Genomic DNA, 25109 nt, shown 5'->3' with positions numbered 1-25109 from the left:
GCCCATCCTGCCTTCAGTGTGGTGAACACAGTGGGCTCAGCCTGGCCCACTGCCATACATCACAGCACACTGGTATCACCTGGCTGACACTGGGCAGAAGAATCAGCTGCTGTGATCCCTGATCCAGTCTTGTGTACCCTAGGTGCAGACGGTGTGGGTAGGCTGTTTGCATATGAGTTGTCCTTTTAGTGTTACAGATACAGCAACACAAGTGGAGCTCGACCGGGAGTACCCTGGGTTGTCTTCTGCTCTTTTGTCTGATGCAGTACAGACACAGCCTGATTCTGCAAACATCCTTTTTACATTCAGTGAGCAGAACTGAGCACAGTATTTCAGAGGAGGTAAAGTATTTATAATGCCATAAAATACAATGACATTTTATTTTCTGCATTATTATCATCCAATTTCAGATACATCCAAACACCTTGCCTGCTTTTGTCAAGCACAGCCATTTTCAAGTTTAGAACTTCTCTGAGCTACATACAAGGATGCTTCCTCCTTATACTTTTATGTTTTATTTCATCAACTTTCACATTGCTTATTCAGCTAGTTTTGTCAGACCATTCTGAGATTTTCATAGTCTTTTTGAGACTCATGTGTCTGAATAGATTTCATCACCACAGAAAGTTACTGTCAATATATTGTTCATTAATAAAGCTGCATGTAATCAAAGTGAGGCACTCAGAAACTTTGGGACTAAGCCGGGATTTTGGAAGACTGAATAGATTTAGTGAAAACACTTTCTTTTGCCTTCACATGATTAATTGAAAATATGTTACAGAAAAGAACTATTCCAGAGTTGCTGTTCTGGGAATCATCGTGATATGTGATCCTGTTGAGTGGCTGAATGACTATTAGTGATATTACATTCAAGCATTAATATAAACAAGAATGTTTTTACTGTCTTCAGTGAGCCTTATTAGCTGGACCAACTGCCACATAACCTACTGCAGTCTTAGTGTGTGTACACAGTGTTGAGAATTCACTTGTTATTTATTCCTGTGACTGTCCTTGCTAAGTTGAAAAATTTGTTTCCAGAGCTCAGAAGTGCTATTTGCAACTTCTCCCCACGGCTGCCTACTTTTGGCTACCTAATATTCAGTTACAAAATGATAGGTTCATGGATAGCTAGCTATTTTTAATAGCTTCCTACTTATACAGGTGCTGAAATGCCATCAAAAATGGGAAAAAGGGTTTGGAAGGGCAGATGCCCCATCTCTGGAAACATTCAAGGTCAAGTTGGATGGGGCTCTGAGCAACATGATGTAGCTGAATACGTCCCTGCTCATTGCAGGGAGCCTGGACTACATGAACTTTAAAAGATCCCTTCAAACCTAAACCACTTTGTGATTCTATGACTCTATGACATTGCAGTTCTACTGGATCACTGATGACTTCTAAGAGAAATGGCTGCTCAGATCACAGGCAGCTTTTACAAATTCAGTTTATCCAGCATCTCTTTGGGCACCTCTTTCCATCCTGTGCACTATACCCAGAATTTCGAGTGCTCACTTCTTTACTAACTTGCTTTTGTGTTCATTGATATATTTGCAAATTATTTGGTAAAAACAAAAACCCCAAAATAAGAATCTGCAGCATTTAGCTACTTTTGTGTGACTATAATTAGTAACACAAGCACCTGAGCAGGAATTAAATAGGCCCGTTATGCTCAAATACCATTATTTCAAGTTAGATTGTGAATTTCATCATTTGCAGACTTCTATGCCAAAATCTATCACCTTGAGGTTTGTAATTTGCGGAATCAGAGCTGTGCAGGCTTCTGTGTAAGAAGGCAAATCCACCTACTTGTAAAGGGAAGGCACACTCTAAAAAATCCCCCTGGTCTGCAGTGATGCAATTTTGGGACACAGTAGCACAAGAAATATAAATGATACTGGAGTCTTTCATTCCAGACACTCTGTCTCCCTAATGATACATCAGAGTATTTTCATCTAACCTCTCCTGCTAAATCATTGGTAGTATTGGCTAGATATTGATGATAAATGTATCATATTGATAGCTAAATATTGGTAGCTAAATGTATCATAATGCATCATTGTAACATCTCCAATACCTGCTGATAAATGGCTTCAATTTCTTGCTACAACAGCAATTTATGAAAGAATATAATATAAACTTCAAGATAAACTCCCACAATTTGAAGAGATTGCCTCTTTTTACACTTTATAAATAGAAGCAAAGATTGTACATCTCCTCCAATATATGTGTTGAAATGGTCTAGTCTAATTCCCAAAAGGACAAGTATAGAGCTCAAAGGGGAGCTCTTTGCTGCTCTAAACTGTTGTAACTCCAGGAGAGCTGCAGCAATTTACTCCAGAGAAGGATCTGTCCCCAGGAGCTTGCCTGCTGTTACCTCTCCACTTCTCATGCTTTACGAAAGTGATTTTTTTTTTCTTCTCTCTTTTGCAAAGAGCACTCACCTGCACACACCCAGCAGTTTGGGGTTCCCCAAAATGGAACCGATGAAGGATCCCATACTTTTGAAAAAAATTACCTTAGCAATCTGCAGCAGGTTCTTACCCTTTTTCAAATTCTTTTCAAAGGAGCATAGTACTAGTTCCTAATCATGTAAAGTCTTAAGGCATTTATTCTGTGGTAGGAAGCTTTTATGAGCAAGAAAAGACACTGACCTGATTCCCCTTTTGACTAAACTCACACTCATTAACATATTGTGCTGGGCAGGTGGAGAGGTAAAAAATTCCAAATCAAATGCTGTCAAAATACTTCCAAAACATTCCAATAGCCATTTTCCATGAAACAAAAGTGGAAGGCACAAAACAGGTGACAGTGAGGCACATAGTTTATATCATTGCTCACATTTCTACCTCTGAGTAGTTAATTTATCTCCAAGTTGTACTTGTAAAAACCTTTATGTACCACCATAATTTATTTCTGATATGGAATAAACGTACACATGCATTTCATCTAATCAAGGCACTGTACAGGCAGGAACTAGCTGACAAAGTGTTCCTCATGATCTTTTAATGTACCTCTTCTCTTTCCTATATTCCCTTCAAATGTCATCTCCTCTTGTCTTCTGTCAAACTGTTGCAAGGATGAAAATAATAAATAATACATACTTTGTATTCCAGCAACTTTATACAAGTGCTCTTAACATATAAGCTCTCCACGAGACAAGGGAGAGAAAATTTGAGTTGTAGCTCTCTTACCTTAAAATGAGTGAGCAACCATTATGTTCCATTTGTGCCACATCCCACAAGCAGTGCCTGGGAGCCAAGAGAGACAAGATCTTCTCTCAGTACATGCAGCACTTGCATATCGACAGTAACACTAGTTCTTGAAGCAGAGACCCTCAAGAGCCTGCAGGAAACTCTCAGGAATTTGGCTAGCCTGTCCAGACCCTCCCACCTCCACTTTCAGGGTGTTGCAACACCAAATTAAAGTGAAAATTAGTGGAAGGTGCCAAGAATCTAGCAGCTCTTTCCTGGCCCTGGATACCCTGGCCAGTGAGGACAGCTTTAAGGTCCCTCTTGCTCTGCTGCTAACACAGAGAGAAAGCAAAAAGGGCATTTATGTTCCTCTGTGCAGACTGAATAGGGATTGCTGGAGGGCAAAGGGGACCGATCAAGGACTTCATAATTAAATAAAACAAATTTGCAAATGCTGGAGTCAGCCACTGGTTCCAATGAAATGATTTAGGGTAAATAAACGCTCATGTGTTTATACATAATACTAAAGCTTATAGGAGTAGATCAAGCCAAGCAAACTGTCATATTCAGCTATACATTTGTACAGTAAAACTCTCATACAAGACAGTTCCCCAAAGTGCACCTGTTTGGTTTTGTCTGGAGTTTGGTTTTTTTCTCCTTTCCTTCCAGCTGCTCACAAGACCAATAAATGACTAAATAATACCATTATTATAAAACAAGCTGCACAGCACAAATCTGTACTTACTGGAATGATGTCACATTATTGTTTCCATACCATTAAATGTTTACTTTAGGCCTTTTATAACCCTTAGTGGTATAAAGGTTATTCTTCCAGCCTCAAAGAAATGCAGTAGGAGGCAATTTTCGAAGTGGTGCAAAAAGTTAAACACACAAGTCTCGTTACTCATGCACTCAATAAGAAAATTAGCTCCCTGCCTGCCCCTCCTTGCCTTCTCAGCAAGATGCAGCAAGATTTAGAAAACAAAGAGATAAAACATTTTGACTTGAGTGTCAGTGAAAAGAAGAGGATGTTATTTTTCATCAATTATTCTGCATTATGATTTGATCTACTTCATTCCCTGCACATTTCAGGCAAAGCATTTGCAGAGCATGAGGTTAATACATACAAGCTGCATCATGTGTATGCACTTTTCAGCTTCATGGTACAAGGTTTGAGCTATGTTCTTCTCTATTCTAACAGCAGAGTGCTTTGTTTTACTTTATTTGTCAGAGACACACAGAGGAAAAATGTGTTGCGGGTTCTGAAAATCGAGGAATTAAACTCAAGCATTCAAAGGGCCCAGCTGTTGCTCGGGAAGTGTTACACAGAAGTTAAAAAGCTCTGAGTATTATGGATTATTACTGGCAAATGTTACCTGTGATATACTGGCAACAGAGCTGAGGGTAATCACAAACTCAGAGAACAGGTCACTTACATCATGTTATGTTTGCGTTGATTAAGGCACAGAAATCTTCATAGATCTGGGTCAATAAACACGAGAACAAGGTGCAACATTTCTTATGATTCTGGAAAGAACAGATTTAAGAGATTGTGACTGTATTTCACAGGGCTGTATCTTAGAGATCAGTGTTAGTCTTTACCTGCTCATAGTAATTTGAACTTCCAATTTTAATTAGGATTAAAAACAATGAGAAGGAAACCTTGATTTAAATAGCTGATTTTATTTTTACTTTGCATTTGTTCTTGGTAATTAATTTCATTCTCACTGACTGGCGCAATAATTAAACCAAGCTGATTTGCAACCATATTTGCAATGTGTATTTGATATATTTAAATATCTTTTTTTTATTTTATCATATAAATACATACAGTGAGAGTGTGAGAATTACTGTAATTTGTTCAGATGCTTACATTTTACATGTATCATATCTCAGAAAAAACCAAAAGACTTTTCTAAATGATGATTTTATCTGGGGTTTGTATCAAAATGCATTGGCGTGGAAACTAAAGATAAATTTAAATGTGGAATACTGGTTTAATTAATTGTATTTAACTGTCTTAAACATACAGCACCATTTTTTTTCCTTATAAAAAGAAATGTATTTAAACTCCAGATTACTAAGTGACCAAAGTGGATACACTATTTAGTGAACTGAGATATTATTTTCCGTCTCCAGGAGCTAATACTTAGATGTCTAACATGCAGATAAATGGCCAGTGAGATTATCAGAAGTGCCTGTAGGGGCTAGTGCCTCATTTCCCCTGAAGTCAATAGGAGTTAGACATTTAATCTGTAGAAGGGGTTTTGAAACTCCCACTGGTCATCTATCTCCATCTCCAGGCACCAAAGTATCTTTGGAAATCTGACCCCTCACCATTAGGGTTTTGTCCGTGTTACCTTCTCTGTTTTTTTTTTTTTTATTCATACGCTAGAAGACAAAAAAATCCTGCATTTTTAGTCTTCAATCCATTTCTGAATTCTGTGTGAGCAATGCTAATTAAATGACAAAAATATTTGTTGTATCTGCTAGGTCAGCTAAAACAAACATCAACAAAACCAGAGGATTTTCTGTACAGTAAAACATTCGAAAAAGTACAAAAACCAGTATCAGCATCACAGTAAAGACAAAAAATGTAACACATATATGGATTTGAAGGCAATCATTATTAAGTCCATGCTGACTTTAGAAATTTAATGTTTTTCTACTAATCCCCCAAGTAGCTTTGTTAAAGCCACTGGGTAGGAGAATCTTTCTAATATACTGAAATAATGCTGAGAAAATCTAAGCTTTTAATAGAGGTTATCAGTGTTTTAAATCTCATTTCAGTTTTATTTTTAATGCATCTAATTTTATGACATTTTTTGGTTAAATGTAAATGTCTATGTTTAGTCTAACTTTTGAGCACATCTAGAAGTTCCCAGCAAGCGCCCTGGGTGCTTGGGCTGCTGGTACGGTCACTGGGGCATTATATCTGTCCAACTAGAAACTAGCGGGGTGCTGCAGAAAGTGCTAGTGTGAAAACCATATCTACTATCTCAAAGTCTTTCATTGCCTTCTCTGATGTACTTTCAGGTGCTTCCTTATACTCAGAATGCCCTGCCTGAACTCTCTAATGGATTTAGACAGCTACATCTTTTCTTTAAAAGCCTAAATGCATTGGTGCCACTGCTTTACCAAGTAGGTCAGTGCTTTGAGCTTTCACTTTGCTTGAATTCTCTCTTCGGTCAAGGAAGGTCTCCTGAAACAGAGCCCATAAGGCCAGGTAAGTGGGGACTTTCTAAGATGGAAGCTCTCCCTAATCCATCTGTTCAGGTTTTACCATTTTGCATATTAATATTTTCCCAGAGGGAGGTGACCTAACCACTTGGTTGCATTGTCATTCTTTCTCTCTCTGCTTCAATCACATGGGATTATTACAGCAAACATGAAGTTGCACTAACAGGAGAAAAAGTTTTTTCCATGCCTAATATTTTCTGTGCTCCCACCACAGATGGTTTCCTGGCAGGAGAAACTGCAAATTGACCCACATTCTTCTAAATCCAAGGCAGTTGTGGTTAAGCTGCAGACTAAAACCAGCAGCAAATAATCACTCCAGAGATGATGAAGGGACAGAAAGCCTTGCTGGGGTTCCTAAACTAGGCATGCTGTGTATGGTCAGCGCTGAGGTGTTTCTCTGCATGCCTAGCTGTATTTTCCCCACGGTCAGTGTTAGAAATGTGGTGCTTACATACTTTAAACACCTCCAGATTCAAAAAGAGTTGAGCTGGGGGGGGGGTGTGTGCGCACGTGTGAGTGTGTGTGTGTGTGTGTAAGCATTCAGGGTGGGTTCATCTCATCTAATATCAGTCATTTGTATATGATGAATCATTCAAACACTTTTAGATACTCAACTTACACAGCATAAACTGAACTCTGTTCTCATGTAAAAGAAGCCTAAGAGGCACACACACGACACCTAATCCTGACTCAGCTTTATTTAAGAAAGACGAGACGTGCTACTAAAATATAACTCAAGTATACCTGATATTTCAAGGGCTTAGTTCCCTGTTACGCTCATGTTTTCTGCTGGATTAGGAGTGGTTGCTCCAGTACGTACTTTTACATATTTGAAATATTAGTTCTGAAAATAGAAAGGCTTTCATTCCCCACTGAAGACTAGAAATATGAAAATTCCATCAAACTGGCTTGATCAAGCTAATTTTAGCAAAATCAGTATTGCTATAATATTTACAATGTGATTTTTTTTGTAATTATTTCTAGCATCTCCCGCATCTTGATGCCCTGTGTCTAAGAGAAAAGTAAATTGACCTCTATCTCACCTTCCTTACCCATAAAAAAACTTACTAGTCTAGGAGTAGGACTTCAGTCTGAAGTTTCTTCTCAACGGGTGCATTTTGGATCCTGCAGTTGAGTCTGCAGTACAAGAGGTTGGTTCCTTAGCTCGGGTGCATGCATGTTGGCAAGCAGACTTCTAGGGGTGGAGGGAACTACCGAGATTGTCTGGCCTAAACCCCTGCACAGATTTCACCTGCTAATTTCTACACTGAGCCTTAACCTGCAGTTAAACTAACGCATATTTCACAGAAAAACATCCAATCTTAAACACCTCCATCTCCCATTGGTAGTTTTCCCAGCAGTTAAATGCTCTCTACTTAAAATCTGGCCCTTTAATTCAATTCCGATTTTGTCTACTTTGAGCTTTCTGCTGTATCCTGCTGCTCATTCTATCTGCTGGTTGTGAACCTGCTGCTGTCAGAAATTCCTTCTCTATGTAGACTACAGACTGACCAAATCCCTTCTTTTCTTTGCTGACTAAATACCTTTAGCTTCTTGTGCCTTGCTTCATGGGGTATGTTGTCCTGATACTGCATCACTCCCATAGATTTGTTCCGAGCCTTATAAGTTTTTTTTCCCATTTTAAAGTGTAGAACTGGGCATGTGATTTCAGCCAGAACCTCATTTTTTTGGCATTTCTAGATATTAAGACTCCTACATAATATTGACAAGTCAGCATATTAATGGATGACACTGGCTCTCTGTCAGCCATGGTATTATAGCTGGGCTCATATTCAGCTGGTTAGCCATCACAACCCAACAGTTCCTTTCCAGGGTTACTGGTTTCCAAGTCTGACTTATATTCTTTGCTCCTACATGCATGATCCTGGCTTTTCCAGCATTGAAATTGCATATTTTGAATCAGTTTATTTCACCCAGCAATCCAAATTGCTTTACAGAACTAATCTGTTCTTATTCCTTACAATGTCAACAACATTTCTGCCAGCAGCAGCCTTTACTAGCTATTATTTCATACTTCCTCTCAGGTGATTAATAAATACATTGAATAGCTTAGTCCTGCTGAACAGATTCCTACAAGAACTCATCAGAAACTCCTACATTATGATAATTACCCAATTACAAAACATCCAATTTCCAAACTATTTAAAATGTGCTAAACTGATACTGTACAGTGCTAAACTTTAATCACAAGGCAGTGTGATTTCGTGCCAGTTGCTTTACAGTGTCAAGCTATATCATGACAGTGTGTTTATCTCTGTCAATAAAGATTGCTGTCCTATTAAAAGCATACATTTTTGATGTCCCTTAGACTTTGTAAACACTGCCTCATCTTGATGCTGCAGTCTACAGATACTATTTTCCTTTTTTACTGACTCATGAGAAGCTTTCAGAACATCACATCCAGCACCATAAGGGATATTAGCATGATCTGCCTGTTTGGTGCCAGCTACTTTGCAGTCCTTCACCTTTGTGTGCTAGCAACATGTTCCTGTCTGCTAAACACTGGCAAAGATTGTTTCTTCATTGGAGAATATTGTCCTGAGTGCCCAGCCTCTAGTAAGAATTGCAGTTTTCAGATGTGGCCAAAAATGGAAGAATCCCCTTTGCTGGCATTTAAACTTTGCACTGAAGCATGTGATCAGTCAAACCCACACAGATGTCAGTTGATGTCTGTGAGTTTCACGGTTTTGCTTGTATTGTACCACAGAAAGGATTCAATTAAAAATAAAGTTAATAACTTAGGAATCCAGCAGGCACTGAAGACTAGTTTCAAGACATCTATTTCAAAAGTCTTTAAAAAATCCTGAATCTTTCTAATGACTCAGGGTGAGATAAATAAGCAAATGTGTAAGTATATATAAATACAAAAAATCTACCTCTGTTTTTCTGGGTTTGTTTTGAAAGAGATTGATCACATGCAGGATTATTCTGTTAGTTTTTTAAAATTCAGATTTGAATTTAATCTTCCACTAGACATTTTATTATATCCAGTTATTGTCAAATCAATAATTCATTTTATTTCATTTCAATGAGAATCACTTACATTGTTACTTTTATTTTAAAATAAACTATCAATTAAAACAGAAAATCTGCCTCCAAGGTAGGATAAAAGAGAGCAGCCAATATAAGGTTAGTGACAGGTTCATAATCAAAGCCCCTCTCTCTATTGAGAAATAAACACTTGTAAGGATTCTCAGTGTGTTTTACAGTCTTAATGGCTGTCAGGTCTCCCTTGATTGACCCTGAATAAAATCTAACTGGGGGTGACAAAAAAATATGTCCATCAACTTTGCTCATGCATTACAACATAAAAATTGACTGGAGTCATTGACTACAGGTAGCAATGAGCAAAACTACACAAGATAAATACTCTGGTTTGTGGATACTCATTCACTCCACTTTCGTCTGCCACCTTGATTTTTGGATTGGGCATTCATGGATAAAAAGTAGGTGATCTGAAAAAATCGTGTGTGTCTTTTAAAAGACAGTATCATGTTATGTTACTCCCTTCACAGAAATTTATGTTACATGGTGTTAGACCATGGGCTAAGCTTAATGTAACATGATGCATTAAAAACTGCACATCATGATTGTAATGTGTGTCAGAACAATGAATTGTTATATCACATATCTCTTCATTTGTAGGTAGGGGACCCATGGAAATCATTCGCAAAGGGATATATTCTCCTTTTGATGCATGCACATAAATCCCTTTTTCTCTCACTGCTTCTAGCTCTTCACCTAATGGTTGATCTAAGCTAGGAAAAACTGCTTTTAAAAAGCCTTGAGTTAGCTAAAAAGGTTTGAATTGTAGCTTAGCATTTATTATAGGCACAGTTTAACCCTGAAAACTGTATGAGAGGGCTGTTTTGTAACCTGTGCTCCCCAGTAGTGTCATATTTGAGGAATCACCATTGCTGCCTTCTCTACGCAGGGTAAATTGTACTGTCACTATAACTTTACTGAAGATGAGTAGGTTTCCTTCTGATTTTACACCACCACATCCCAGTGGGCTACTTCCCTTTCACAAAAGCATAGATGAAATCAGAATCCATCCCAGTGGTGTTTGGAGAAGGTACAAAGGCAGAAACGGGAGCAGTCTTTGCCCACAACTCTTTTCAGCTTCTGCCTGGTGTCTCCTTCCTCCTTTTCCTAACATCCCAAAGTAATCAAGCCTCTCCTGTAAGAAAACACAGCCCCCACTTGATTCACCATGTTCCATAGGTATCTCACAAACTCTGCAGCAACAACCCTTTTTATCCTTTTCCCAGCCCATGGCCTGTGCTACTTGCCTCTATTTGTGGCATTGAAAAACTCCCTAGGCATTTTGGGGGGGATATTTGTGGAAGATCATTTTGACCGGTGATGATCACTTCATAAGAAAGTGGGTCAAGAGGTCTATGCTATAAGGAATACTGATACTATGTTGTATGCTCAGAACCAGGGAAATTCATTCTTGTGCGCGTAAAAGGTGCCTAACTTTGTGCTGGCCAGCTGTACATAGGTTAATTTTATCTACTGAATATATAAGAAAAATGAAGGAGACACTACTAACTTCTATTCAAAATCTAATCTTATTTATGTAGTACCCTTTAGAGAGGCTGAATAAAATTTGCTTTTCCTACAAAAAAGATAAAATTTGAAGACTAAATTATTTCCACATTTTGTTTTATCATAAATGAAAATGAAATTATATTCAAACTGCACAGATGGTTTTAATGGGTAAACAAAATAGTATAAAAGCTCATTGAGCATTCACTTATTAAAGTAATGCTCTTAGTCCTCAGCTGAAGCAAATGTATATTGGGCACGGCTGTGGCCATGGGTTTTCCAAGTTGTCTAAAAAACTGGTAGTGGACAAGACGATCGAAATGGAAGCTGGGGGTTAGTGGACTTTAGAGGTGACTGCACGTTCTCCTGCAAGGTATGCTCTGACCTCAGCAGCATGGGTGGAAGTGGCATACCTCTGATTTGAACTGTATCGGCTGACAAATATTTTGGCTTTATAGTCCAAACAAACCAGTGGTGTAGCACAAACCAGCTCCACAGCAACAGCCCTGTTATTTCAGATACTCCCTCACTAAAGCCAAGGAAATTAATTTAAAAGGGAGGAAGGGATATGATGAGAATACAGGAATACAGGACTCACAAGACTTACTATTTGCACAGCTTGCAAGTTGTGTGTTTCTTCAGAGTAGTCTTTAATGGAGAGACATTAACTGGGAATTGCTAATAACAGAGGCACTTGTGGCATACTGCAATGCTTTTGAGTCTGATCTTTTCTTGTGACGAAGCATATGTGTGGCATTAACTTCTTAAGCTGGTCTTTCACAGAGAATATTATGAATTGTAGGAAGTGCTTTGCAGCCTGGGTGCTCCCTTGAATGCAAATTGGGTGCACTATGAACATTTCAGATTAAACATCTATTACATAGTTGTTTATGCGTGCAGAGGGATCTGAGCTCATCAGGCTGATTAGCTGCTTCCAGTCCTTCGTTCTTCAGCAAAATGGGAATAAGCAGTAATCACTATGTTGCTCTTATCCGGAAGAAATAAATAAGACTTAGCTGGATTCTTTAAACAGAAGGCATAGTACATTGGCAGTGGCAAATACACCCACTCAAGTAAATTTGTGCAAAACATGTAACAAACTGCCTTGGAAATATTCCTTATGTGGAGCCAAATGAAAGCTGAGATGACCTGATGACAATGGTCAGAGGAGAGGAAGTCATATTTGCAGCAGCTGCAGCTTCACACGTGAAATGCTGGGAAGGAGCAATACAGGAGAACACATAAAGATATGTGTGAGTGTTGCACATGCAGAATGACTTGCTCCGTATGTCTGAATAGCTAGAGCATCAGCAAATTAAGTTTAGGTACCTGCCTCTATCCGACAGTGTGCACGTAATGACTTAGGGCTAATAGACCCTATGAAAAACCTTCAACTAGATGCAACACAAGCAGAATGCTGCCAGAATTCATTGAAGAATCAACAGTTTCTGTACCATCCGAAATGTACAGTAGGATTCACAATTTTCATAATGGAGTGTATCCGTATCTGGTGTAATGTCACAAATTCACATGGAAACACATCTACCACTGACCAGGCTAGAATTTGTTTTAAAGTTGTTCTGGCAAAAACAAAAAAAACCCCTTTCATTAAAAAAGGAATATCTGTCCTGGAAGGCATTAGACATACTTTCTTGGACATCCAGATATCCAGACCTTTAGAAATAAAATTATTATTTTTAAAGTGTTAATTTGTAATTTTCAGGTACTAATATAAACTTGTATGAATAATGAAACAGATCATGCTTTTAGACATATTTTACAATATAGTTCAGCATCCACCAGTAACACTCCTTTCAAGTTATCGTCATATGTGCTTAAATATGAACTCAGATTTGGTGTATTATCATCTGTTTAGTTATATGAATTAGCTGTAAGAAAACGATTGCATTCTATTCTAAAATTCAGTAGCTGAGCCTAAACACTGTCAGTGATATGAGTTAATGCTTCAGGGCCAGAAATAAAGCATTTGTAGCACTTGAAAACAAGAGTTACTTTTCTTAATACTGCTGCTTCTAGGCAATTTTTATTTTTGTACTGTTATTTGTTGTTGGCCTTCTCACTTATGGAACAACTATGTCAAATATAGAAATGACATTGAAGACTATTTTTTGAAAAAATAACTGATGTCTAGGTGCATGGCAGTAACGTAGCTTTCCTTGCAGCGGTCTGTATTTTCAAAGCCTATGTAGCATAATGGTGCTGCCTCAGAATTGTTTAGAGAACAGCTTCAGCCCCAGCATGACTTTATACAGCTTTCTGAAGCCAGGTTACTAAGATTTCAGTTTTTGTCAATGTAAGGGGCTGCATTTTCCCTTGTGCCTGCCAGAATGATGCTCTCCCTCCTCCTCCAGCACTGGCGATGGCAGCTTTGCATATCAAAGATATAACACACCTGTAAACTCATCTCCAGGTCATAGTCATTCATGGGGTTATACAGGCTGGTGATTTTGAGACCTGCACCTCCCTGCAGAGAAAACCTGCTGAGCCAAGGTTGTGTTTGGGCTGGCCTGGCTTGCAGGTCCCCAGGGAGGCTGGCTGGGCTCTGTGATGGTCCTCCCGTGTAGGTAAGATCTGAGTGATCTTGGCCCTCCCTATGCCATGTCCAAATGGGGCCCAATGGTGCCAGCCGCATTCCCACAGCTGCTGGCTAATGACCTGTAGCTGGCATGTTGCCAGAAGTGACATGACATCCCCTGCAGCCAGTTTTTCTCAAGAGATGTTGGTCACTGGCAGTGTCCAGTCAGGGCAAGCAACTAACAGGACAAAAGGATGCAGAAGAGAAAAAGGGCTCTGCAGGCCTTTCTGAGCAGTACTCCCCTGAAACTATATTTATCTTTCTTATGTATTCATTAAAGCTATTTTTTCCTTACTTACTGATTTAAATACTCACTCAGGAGAAGTTCTTTCAAACACAGACCCAGAGGAATTTTTTTTAAGAATCTGACCCCTTAAACGTTTAGCCTCAGCTAAATATAATCATGAAGGAAAACAGCCCCTGAACCAGTTGTAACCAGTTGAAGTCAGTTGTAACTTGAGGACCGAGCTGCCCATGCTAATATTGCCTCTTTATTTGTTTCTACCGGTTAGCTGACGCCAAGGGGACAGACAGGTTCTTCCAGAGGTCCTTGGCAGAATGATAACAGAACTAAGTCATAGTTACAATTAAAGCTTTATTTTCTTAACAGGATTTTACGATTAGTATAGCACAGAATTTATGATTGGAATGCCACAGGACTTCTACAAGCAGAATCAGTGTAGTATAATCTATAAGTAGCATAATACAGAATTTTGTAACACAACTTATGGTTCTTAATCACCCAGACCCACTGCAGATTGGGTTGGATGCTAGTACGTGGTTTGCCGTATCAATATGGCAATCATAATCCGGACTGAAGAATCATATAAAAGGATGAAGAATCATATAAAGGGAGTCACTGTCCTTGGTGGAAGCAGGTGACAATGGAGGTGTCCCTGGCCACCGAGGGGTCCCGGGCCACACTGTCCAGCAGCAGTTCTGGACCAGGTTCCTCCTTAGGACTTGCAATTGCTTGGTTTCACAGGCTGTGCTCTTGGTGCTCTTGCCTGTCCCTGTTCTGTGGTGGGACCAACACCACCAGGCAGGCCACGTGTCTAGGACCTTTGAAGGAAGACAGGAAAAGGAGTAACTGGCCTGGTGCCCAGGAGCCTTCGAGGTAGCTGAGGGGAAGATACACCTCTCTGGCTTGTCTGCTTGGCGCACAGCACCTCCCGCGCCTGGTAACGCGGGGAGAGGGAAGGCACGCTCAGCCCACCATGTCCCAGGGAACGGCTGCTTGCCGTGCAACATGGCGTGAGCCACGATAACCGCGTTACCAGGGGTCGGGATCCGGCGACGCTGGTCGCACCCCACCCCCTGCCACGGTTACTGTGCCGGCCGCGCCACTTCAGAAGCATTCCTGTGCCGCACCCGGGGCGACCGGCACCGGTGACCTCAGGGGCGCCGCCACCCCCCTCGCCCGCCCTGCGGGGACGGCGCCGCGCCGCGGCCTGGCGGCAGGGGGGAGCGCGGGTCCCCGCCCCGCTGCCGGTGGTGCCGCACGGCGCATGCGCGGCGCTGGGCTGCGGAGTCACGGTGCTGCGTTGCGGCGTCACGACGCCGCGCCGTCCCCTCCGAACCTGCGCCGCTGGTGTCCAGCTCCCCGGCCATGGCTGACCCGCGCCTGAGGAAAATCAAGATCAAAACCGGCGTCGTGAGACGGTGAGTGCGCGCCGGCGAGGGGAGGGGCGGCGCGGCCTCCGCCTGGGCCGCTGGGGGCGGCCGCCCTGCTGCGAGCCCCGCGGGCAGCCCCGCCGCACTGGGCGCAGGGAGGGCCCAGCCGCCGCCGAGGGCTCCGCCGGGCCGGGCCGAGCGTCGCCGGTGGTCCGTGCTGCGGGCCGCCGGGGTGGCGGCGGTGTCGTTGCTCTGGGTGGGGCTGCTGGAGTTTGGGGGGGACGCGGCCCTGGCGCTGCCGGCTCCGCCCGCGCCGGGAGCAGGCCCGTCCTTCCCAGGGCCCTTAACGGCGTGTGTTCGGTGTCGTTGGGGTTGTTGGGGCGCCACGCTGGGACACCGTGCCGAGGCACCGAGTCTTACCGAAACAACTGTTAAACGGGTTATTTCTGATTTGCATGTTCGAACTGCAAAACCCGTGGTAGATTCATCACCCGAGTCTCGAATTTGCCAAGTTCTAACACAAGCTTAATTATCAAGGAAAATTGCAGTTTATCTGTCTGAATCTCTCTTCTTGTGACCAAAACCGCAAGGCTTTGGTGTAGAGTATTTGGTCACAGTGGGGTGTTGTGGTTTAACCATGCAGCTGCTCGCTTCCCCCCCAGGTGGGGCGGGGGAGAGGATCAGAAGGGCAGAAGTGGGAGAGCCTCTGGGTTGAGGCAAAGGCAATTTAATAGATAAAGCAAAAGCCACCTGCGCACAATCAAAGCAAAACAGGGAATTCACTCACCACTTCCCATGGGCAGGCAGGTGTTCGGCCATCCCCAGGAAAGCCAGGCTTTATCACGCGCAATGGTTACTCGGGAAGACAAACACCATCACTCCAAATGTCCCCCCCCCTTCCTCCTTTTCGCTCAGCTTTACATACTCATCATGATATCATATGGTATGGAATATCCCTTTGATCAGTTGGGGTCAGCTGTCCTGCCTGTGCCCCCTCCCAATGTCTTGTGCCTCGTCAGCCCCCTCACCGGCAGGGCCTGGGAAACGTGGGAAGTCCTTGACTTAACATAAACATTACTAACCAACAGCTTAAAAACATCAGTGTGCTGTCAACATTGTTCTCACACCAAATCCAAAACACAGCACTGCACCAGCTACTAAGAAGAAAATTAACTCTATGCCAGTTGAAAGCAGGAGAGGGGATTATTAAAGCTATACCCTACAAAAACTGCACTGGCTGAGGCAGCAACAGGAATTAGTATGTGTGCCAGATTGGGGTGTTAAATAATCCAGTTTCATAAAATCAACTTTGTGTTTTGACTTACGCAGTTTCAGTTAGGAGACTGACAGTAAGATGGACACACTTTCTAGTACCTGATGAGCTTTGGAAGATTGGACTTGAAGATTATAAAAGTGTAATGGATGCAGATTTATCACTCTGTTTATGCTAGATAGAGGCACTTTTGAATTCTAGGCTCCAAGTAGGAAGCAGTTCTGAAGTACTGCTTCAAGCAAGAATTTGGTTATATGATTGTAAGGATCTGTTTCCTGTCACTATATAGGGCATGCAAGTCATGAACTTGTGAGTTTTTTAAGCTAGGTAGTGTTAGTGTAGTGGTGACTGCCTTTTACTTTAGGTCCCTTTCATGACTTGTGTTATGGTTACTGGCTTTGCTGGACAGGAGCATTCTAAATGTCCTCTGTTGTGTTTTGTGCTAGTTTTTATAGACAAAGTATCCTGAGGTCTGGGGAAAATAGGATTACTTAGATTAACTTTTTTTCAGTCTGTATTCTTTTTATTAGCTGAAAGTGTAACTTACTTGTCTAGAGACTTTTGAGACAGCTGTTGTATCTAATAAGAAATAATTTTACTCTGGAATTTGTAGAAGTTTCACTACTGGCCTGTTGCTGCTATTAGATAGCTTTACTGAGAGAACTGCATGGTAGTACTGACTAGCATTTCAGGTGACCATTGCTTAATGATAAATCATCACGGAAGTTACCTGAACAGGCTTTTTTTTCCATGTTCATAGGTTGGGGAAGACTGAGGGAAAAGTCTTTACTAGGCAATGAACAACTGGGTGGAGACCCCAGCAGAGCTGGTGAGGCCTGCATGTTCACGTGGTGGATGGTGTACCATGTGGCTGTGTCTCCTTGGACCTAATGATGGCCTGATGATGCCAGCATGGTTATGCAGATAACTGCATGTAGAGCTAGCTCAGTGTCTGTATGCTACTGTCCATAGTAGTACTTCTAGCTCTGAGATTAGCTTGCGTGTTCTTTTTCTCCATTGCTCTGCTTCTGCAGTCTAAGAGAGTCTGGGAAAGCTGCGGAGGAGATTAAAATTTAGTAGTGTTTGTTGTCCTGTATGTGGGTGATTTCTTTACTGCTTAGCGTGGCTCTTCTGTTTGTTCACTTGATTTATGGAAATCCATGCATGCCGATTTTGATTTTGTTACAAGCTGGTTGCATCCAAGTTCCAGAGTAGGTTGCTTCAATTCTTACTGGGTATTAGTGCATTTAGAGTGATACTAGCACTGTTCAAATTATATACAGTAAATTAGTGTAGGCAAAGCTTCTGATGTTTCTACTTTGTTTCTAATAGCACCCTTTCTCTAATGTTATACCCACCTTTTTGCCAGCTCCCTAGGTTCTAAGGCCACTGGCTCTATTTGGTAGTGGGGAGGGGACAAATTCAAGCAAGTCATCGGCATCGCAGATCGTTTGTTGAGAGGAGTATGATGTTGATTGTTTTGTACTTCTCAGAATCTGCATCTAGAAATGCATATAAAAAAATCAGTGTCCTGGCTTTTCTTCGTTGTTTTGTGCTCCACATTTTATCTGAATTTACTGCATATGGTGTGTTTTACATGTGTTGCATAGTTTTTTCTTTGTTATCTTAAGACTGGCTTTAGCCATCTCTCAGGGTTTTGTTCCTTTGACCAATATTTGAATATTGGTGAGTTGTTTATAGCACCAGCACAGTTCTGCACTTCCTTGTGCCTGCATTTTCAAGAGCTTTGCTATCATCCCATGCTTCTGCTGTCATCAGATTTGATCTCTTACGCCGCTTTTTATATTCTAAGTCAGACATACCTCATTTTTGTTAGTAACAAAGTCAATACAATAGTGTTATACTGCACAGTGGTGCAAAGCTGAGCAAAAATTAAAACAAAGCAGGTAATTGTCACCTAGTCATAATAGTGGTTACAGTTAAACAAGTAAACAAAGCTCTAGGCTGGCCAAGACAAGTCCAGGCAAAGTCTGACTACTCCTGAGAACTATTTTGTAAGCCTAATAGAAATCCTGTCACCTCTTAAAAGCAATGCTTAATAAGTTACAGTATGTTTTAGGATTATTGTATAGGTGGGTATTCCTCTGAGCTGGAACAATTTCCACTTGTGACAAGAGACGTCTTGATGTTGGTCCATGATGTCATAAGCTAATCCAGATCTAAGGGACTATGTGACAGCCTCCTCCTTTGTTCCCTGCACAAAAATAATGTTTAAAATTATAAATATAATTTATTTATAAATAATTTATTATTTACAATATAAATAATAGTAAAAATAATTATCAATAAAAAGTAAAGTTATTTTGAAGGATGAGGCTTGCCTGGACTAGCTCACGACACACAACTCTATGTGTTTTAGGGCTAGTACAAAGAAAGGGATGAAAGCTTTTGGGGAAGTGATACAAGTGCAGTCAACAGGATTCAGATATGCTTTTGAAGAATGGCTGTGTGAATAAGCAAGTAAACTTAGCTTGGTTTTGTGTGACAACAATATGCACATCTACAGTTACTCTGCAGCAGCTGGCATACTGTAAGCGAAAGTAACTTAGAAAAAAAAAAAAGAGAAGGTGGCAGAGAAAAGGAGTTATCTTACACTCTCTGTGTGTGAGATAGTAGAGCAGCAGCTCCCACTTCCGTGACAGCTGCACACAGATACAAGAAGAGGTATGGCTCTGTCCCATTCCACCTTTCCTTCTCCAACTAGAAGCCTAGTTATGTACTCTCTACTACAGTGGGCATGCAAGTGACTTGAGTCAACTTAGGAACATTAACACTGCCCTCTTATTTTGGACTAGAACAGCTATATAGATGTTTATTTCTGGTGTGTGACACAACTCGTGTAGAAGCTTATTAAACATGCCATAAAGAGACTGACTTAACACTTCAATTACTTTTCCTTAGTTTTTCCTGTGTTTGTAGTCTAGAAAAGTACTTGAATTTAGCCTCTAACACTGGTTTTCAAGCACACTCAATGCTCAGGCTATGAGACTGTATCAAAAAAGGTAAGGATCAAGAACCATTAGGTTGTATCAAACTTTTTTGACATTTCATTTGTCTTTCTTTTAATCATCTGCTGTAGCACATTCTTTTTTTCTCATTAGTTACCCAACTCATCACTTTTTTCAGGCTAAGAAGAAAGCAGCTGTTCTGCTTTGGGATTTTTTTAGCTGTATGTCATAAATTCTTTGTGTACCCCTCTCGAGACTGTATTGTAGGTCATGGGTACTTGCCTTCATGTTTCTTACATTGCTGTGTAGCAGTGAAAGAAATTTAAACTAGGAACGGGGAGAACCTCTTGCGTTTTTTGACAGATCTGGTAGCCAGGCTCTTGGTTTTTGCATACTTTCATTAGCTTGTCATTCAGGAAAAGTAGATTTGATGAGCATGAATAGTAACGTTTGCTGTATTTGTGGCCTAACAAGCAGTACTTCTGGTTTAATCACTTCAAAATAGTCTTACTCTCAGTAAATCCAAACTCAGACAAACTGCTGGATAGGGAGGAAATTGAGCAGAAAAAAACTTCAAGAAATATCCTACTCTCATTTCAGATTGGCGATGATTTTAAAAACTACTGCAAACAAAGTAAGTTGGGTCATGTGAAAATAGCACTGACATTTGCCCAGTTTCCGACTGATTAAGTGGAAGTGACACCAGGAGATTAGAATGAGACTAAGACAATTCACATTGCAATTGTGTTAGTTTAACTTTAACAATCTTTTAACACTCTTGTTTAAATGTGGCTGACATACCATAATTACAAATCTACAAGCCTTGATTATAGAATTTTACATCATGAACCTATGGGGAAAGTGTATTGATTTTTGTGAAGCAGCTCTTTTTTAAAACCACCTTTCTAAAACCATGGAATCTTCCCAGGATCATTCTTTTACCTGCTCCACTGGTGTTGATACTGTTTTTCTCTTTGTAAAATATCATACATTGTCAAGGAATTTACACTATGGTATTTATTTTTTCCCCAAGCACAGAAAGTTTTGCAAGTTACACAGAACTGTTGGTCTATTTTGAAATACAGATTTAAACAGTTCTTTTAAATGGAATTGTTTTACTGGTGAGTTCAGGATACACTGTGCAAGTGAAGCATGAAGAGCTGCAGAGAATGCGGATGTTCTTTTTGCTGTATGTTGATTCTACTGCTAATTAAAGCACAAAAATACTTCGCTTTCTTGGTTGCTCAAGAAATTTGCCATTTCTGGTGTAAGTCACAAATTTTCTCAATCTTCTGACCACCATATGAATTATAGGTACTTTCTTGCTTGTTTCCCATTAGCCATAGGCACTAGCTCCAATTCGTAGCATCAGTATATTGATAAGAAACTCATATCTCCTTTCTTCATTCTCATTGTAATTAGAAGATTGCATGTAACAACTGCTTCTTAGCTCAGTTAATAGGAAAGGCTGGGATATCTTGCACGGGTATTGCGGAATGATCTGCAGAGCTGCTCAGCTATACTGAGTCAGCATGATAAAGCGATTTAGTGTGTGTTCACTGCACATCCAAGAGCTCAGGGATTCAGGACAGTGAATATATTGCAGGCACTGTTGGATACAAGCTGACTCTATCCAAATTACATAACCCTTCTTAGAGTGCTGGAGCATTGTGCATCTGTTGTCTAGGGTTGTCACCAGCTCAGTCCTGGAGTCTTAATCTTGGCTTCAGTACTAGCCAGATGTGGTGGTTGTGGTCCAGAGCTGCTTAGATATGTCTTAAGTACCTTCTGCAGTGCTCCTGGCATCAGGGTCAGGTACCAAAAATCCTGAATTGGCCCTGCATATGAAGGCCCCTTCAGTCTTTTAGCCTTATTAACTTAGTCTCTGTCCCACATAAAAAACTGCTTTATGTCAACTGGCTGAGAAAGAGTGCACCTGCGTTTACGTAGTGCTGTCTGAGTTAACATCTGTGGCATACGTAGTCACCAACCCAGATAATTAGTTGAAGGGTAATTGCAAATTGAGTGTAGTAAGAAACAAACTACTTGTTTGAAGGAGTTCCTATTTCCCTGTGTTTTTTAAAGCATGTTTTCTTTGAAACTCCAGGAATACCAAAGAGTACCCATACATCTTAAAAAGCTGTGAGAAGAAGACAGTGGTTGCTCTGGAAATTGTATAGTGTGGTGGTGTTTGGGGTTTCTTTAAATGGTTTTGATTTCATTTGTTTTACCTTTTTAAGCAGACCTAAACACTTACTCCTTTTCAGAAGAATTTCACAAACTTAAATGAGTAATAGTCAGATCCTTAAAAAATTGCCTCCTTTGCATTCCTTCCTCCGTCCCATTTACCTCTTCTAAAAGAAAAAAATCAAAGCCTTTAGTGAAATGCATCGTTCTGGCATCTCAGGTTTTTTTGTGTTTACAATTATCTTCTGCCCCCTGAGGCAAAACTCTCTTGTTTATGTCCACGATGATCATAGTAATCTGCTGATGTCATCATCTTAATTGGCAAAACTATGTTGCACACCAGGTTTTATCACTGTAGGTGTCGGTAGTGATGCAATATTAAGGAAGAAGGATTTTTTTTTTATTTGGGCAAGAACATGTGGCTTTGTAACCTTAAATTCTTTAAGCAGTCTTTCAAAAGTTTGGAAATGCAGTAGTCACAGTTGTTTGGCAACTCTAGTTTGGTGACATTATGTATATTGTAGTACTGTTGTCTTGGGTTTGATCATACAATGCTATCTTCATGGCATTCTTACTCATGGCATGGAGCCATATAATCACTTACGTGGGTAAAGCAATCATTTTGTGCTGAATTAGACTGTGGATCTATGGGAAAACAAACGAAAAAGAGTGTTAAAGTTATGGTAGTGCTTTCTGTGTGAAAGATGAGTTACAACTGCACTAACAATCATAATCCATCCTGGCTTGACTTTCAAGTATCACTAAATTATATGTATCACATAGGTGGAAATCTCATTCAGGATCAGGAGGTCCATCGTATTTTCTTTAAACTATATTTATTCTCTTTCCTGATGCATTGTGAATTGTCTACATGCGACTTGTTCTATTTAATTTTGCTCATTGCTGTAATGCTTCCAGTTGGTTATCGCCAGTTGTGGGGGAGGGGCAGGCAGGGGAGGAAGTGTTTTCTATGCTTTTTCTACAAAACGGAGGTCTTGACTGAAGATGATGGCTAGGTCCTGGAAGGGAAAATGAAGTGGAGTTCTGTGGTAACCAGAATTGTTGCCACAACAGAAGCCCCATTTCTTATTCCTGCTTCTTTAGAGGTGAAGTTCTCAGGCTCCTTAGCATTTACAACTTTTAACTTCTGTCCCATTCTATTCCATGTCATTCTCTTCCCAAATTTTTGCCAGAGCCTCTTCAGGATGGGCTGATAAACCTTTCACCTCTCTCCAACTCTTGCCTTCAGCCCATCATAAATGCTCTTTCAGTTCTCATGATGGAGCAGCCTTTCACTTCTTTGCCCCTGACCATCCCAGGTGCTTTTTGCAGTACCTTGGCAAAATCTTGATCCCCAGCCAGCATCTTCTGCTTTCTGAGTAGTCCATAACTTAAAAGCTTTCATCCTGGTTGCATCTACTGGATTCTTTCATTCCTCTATCCCCCTCCATGCTCCCACTGTCTGCTGGCATTCAGGGGTGCCCTGGTCATGCAGACTTTCTCAGCAGGGCAAAAAAGAGAACTTCAGTTGTTGCTATGGCAAGGTTTTAAAAAAATCTGTATGAATGTATTGCAAGAAGAGGGAAATAACTGTTGAGAGGCAAGGAGAGAATGTAAAAGCCTTGGAGATTGAAACATCTCTAGTAACAGATGCTATAAAAAACCTAAAAGTAATTTTTATTTTTGAAAATTTTTTTAATTGAAAAAATAATTTTCTGACATAAGAAAATCCTGTAACTGATTTTCACAGTAGTAATCCCTGACAAAAGCCAGGCTTGCAAAGTTAACCTGAAACGTCATGGTAACTCAGTTCTGTAAGCTGTGGATGTGGGAGGGGCTAAAAATTATGCATATACTTCTGTACGGTTACATCTTGACTCTTGAAAGAGAAAGTTTATCTTTCGTGATGTTACTGTCGCTATCAAGAAAATAAATGCATCAACTTGAGATCCTGTCCAAGTCCAAAAGTAGTCACTCATGACTAAGGAAATGTGGCAGCTCATGATAACTGTGTCAAGTATTGTATTTCTTTCTTCCTTCCTTCATCTTCGTTCCTTGACTTTTCCTCTTTGGCCCCGGTCTGTAATGTGTGTGCTTATGTAGCCTTAGTGAACCCAAGAATACATGTAAGTAATTTACAGACTTGGGACCTAGTCTTTTAAGCTCTGCAGGTAGTGATTAGTATATGCCAGTGTTACTGCAGTTGTTGAATTACTTGTGCTATAATTGTACATAGTGTTAATACATGGAATTTATTATACTACAGCCAAAAAAAAAAAAAAAGCTGTACCCTGTACAGTTACACTATTATGAATTTTTAGGTTTCAACTAAGTCAGCATAGATACTTCATTATCTAGTCAATACATGCTGTCTGCTTTGGGGTTTCTGTGTGCTTGGGCTGAATCCATGGCATATTAGCATATACCGTGGTTAATAGTAACAATAGTTTTGAAAAGATGCATGTCCTTTCAATAGTGAAGCTAAACAGTAGGAAAATTGAGAAATTCCCTCTCATCATCTTCAGAGCTCCACTGAGCTTGCTCAGTCCAGCCAGGGAAGTGTTACTTGTGTTGATTTTTCTAATGCTAGAGAACAGTCTTTATTGGGTGGCTTAAGCACATAGGTGTCACTGTAGCTCAGGTAGAACCTGGTTTGTTGACAATTGCTGTAGGTTGGGGGAGACATACAAAGAGTAGTAGTGTGTGCTTGCGCTGTCCTTGTGCCATTTTTACCATTTTTATTCTACGCATCAACTGGTAGTTCCTGTCTGTGACTGTGGCTCAGGGAGGTGTTAAGAGGAAGACAGAAACTGCAGAGGATCTGAACTTCATTATGCATTTGAAAAACTGATGTTGTGCATACTTTTTTCATCTGTCAACCTTCAGATAAGCTGTGTGCCCTTCCTGTGATCAGAGAGGTAGATCTACTTGCTGCTGCTAATGGTGCAGCTGCAGATGACGACACTAGCATTGATGTATAAGAACCAGGGTAGGAACATAGGTGTCTTTGGGGAGCGAGAAAGGAAGGGGGATTTGGAGCTTTTTCAGCAGCAGCCAGTAGTTAGAACAGTAGAAACCACTCACAGCTCTGTGCCTAAATAAACTAGGAGTGAAGTCCCTTGAGAAATCAGTATCATCCTAAGTACAGGGGTCCTGTTTCCCTCTGGTCTCTGGTACTAGTCAAACTTCTTACTGAGCTCACTCAATTTGCTTAACCCACGACAAAAACTAATAGCTTCTTTTTTTTCTTACTGTGCTAATTTGTTGCTGTTTTGGTGAACCGAGTTGGCCCATAGAGGGATTGTTTCAGTATTAGTGCTGGCAAAGACGTATGCTTGGGGTGTCGGGGGAGAAGACCTCTCTACAGCAGTGGTCGCTTTTTGTCTGTCTGGAACCATCTTGTGTTACTTTGCTGTTCAGCTTGGGAAGCTGAAGTCAGGAAGAGGAAGTGAGTGGAAGACAAATGA

At 40.7% G+C, this 25109-nt stretch overlaps 1 protein-coding gene across 1 annotated transcript in view; it reads left to right on the top strand.

The window, feature by feature from the left end:
• Positions 1-15108: 15108 nt before the first annotated feature.
• TBCA (tubulin folding cofactor A) overlaps positions 15109-25109 on the top strand; it is a 30318-nt gene continuing 20317 nt past the window's right edge. Inside the window, exon 1 of the mRNA XM_040580258.1 lies at positions 15109-15261. Coding sequence (XP_040436192.1) covers positions 15209-15261 — 53 coding nt within the window. The 5' untranslated portion in view covers positions 15109-15208. The remainder of the gene's footprint in view (positions 15262-25109) is intronic.

Source organism: Falco naumanni, chromosome Z, assembly GCF_017639655.2.
Source record: "Falco naumanni isolate bFalNau1 chromosome Z, bFalNau1.pat, whole genome shotgun sequence".
In the NCBI taxonomy this organism is placed as follows: Eukaryota; Metazoa; Chordata; class Aves; order Falconiformes; family Falconidae; genus Falco; species Falco naumanni.
Note: the sequence above shows the minus strand (reverse complement) of the source record. Positions and strands in the feature narration are given on the sequence as shown.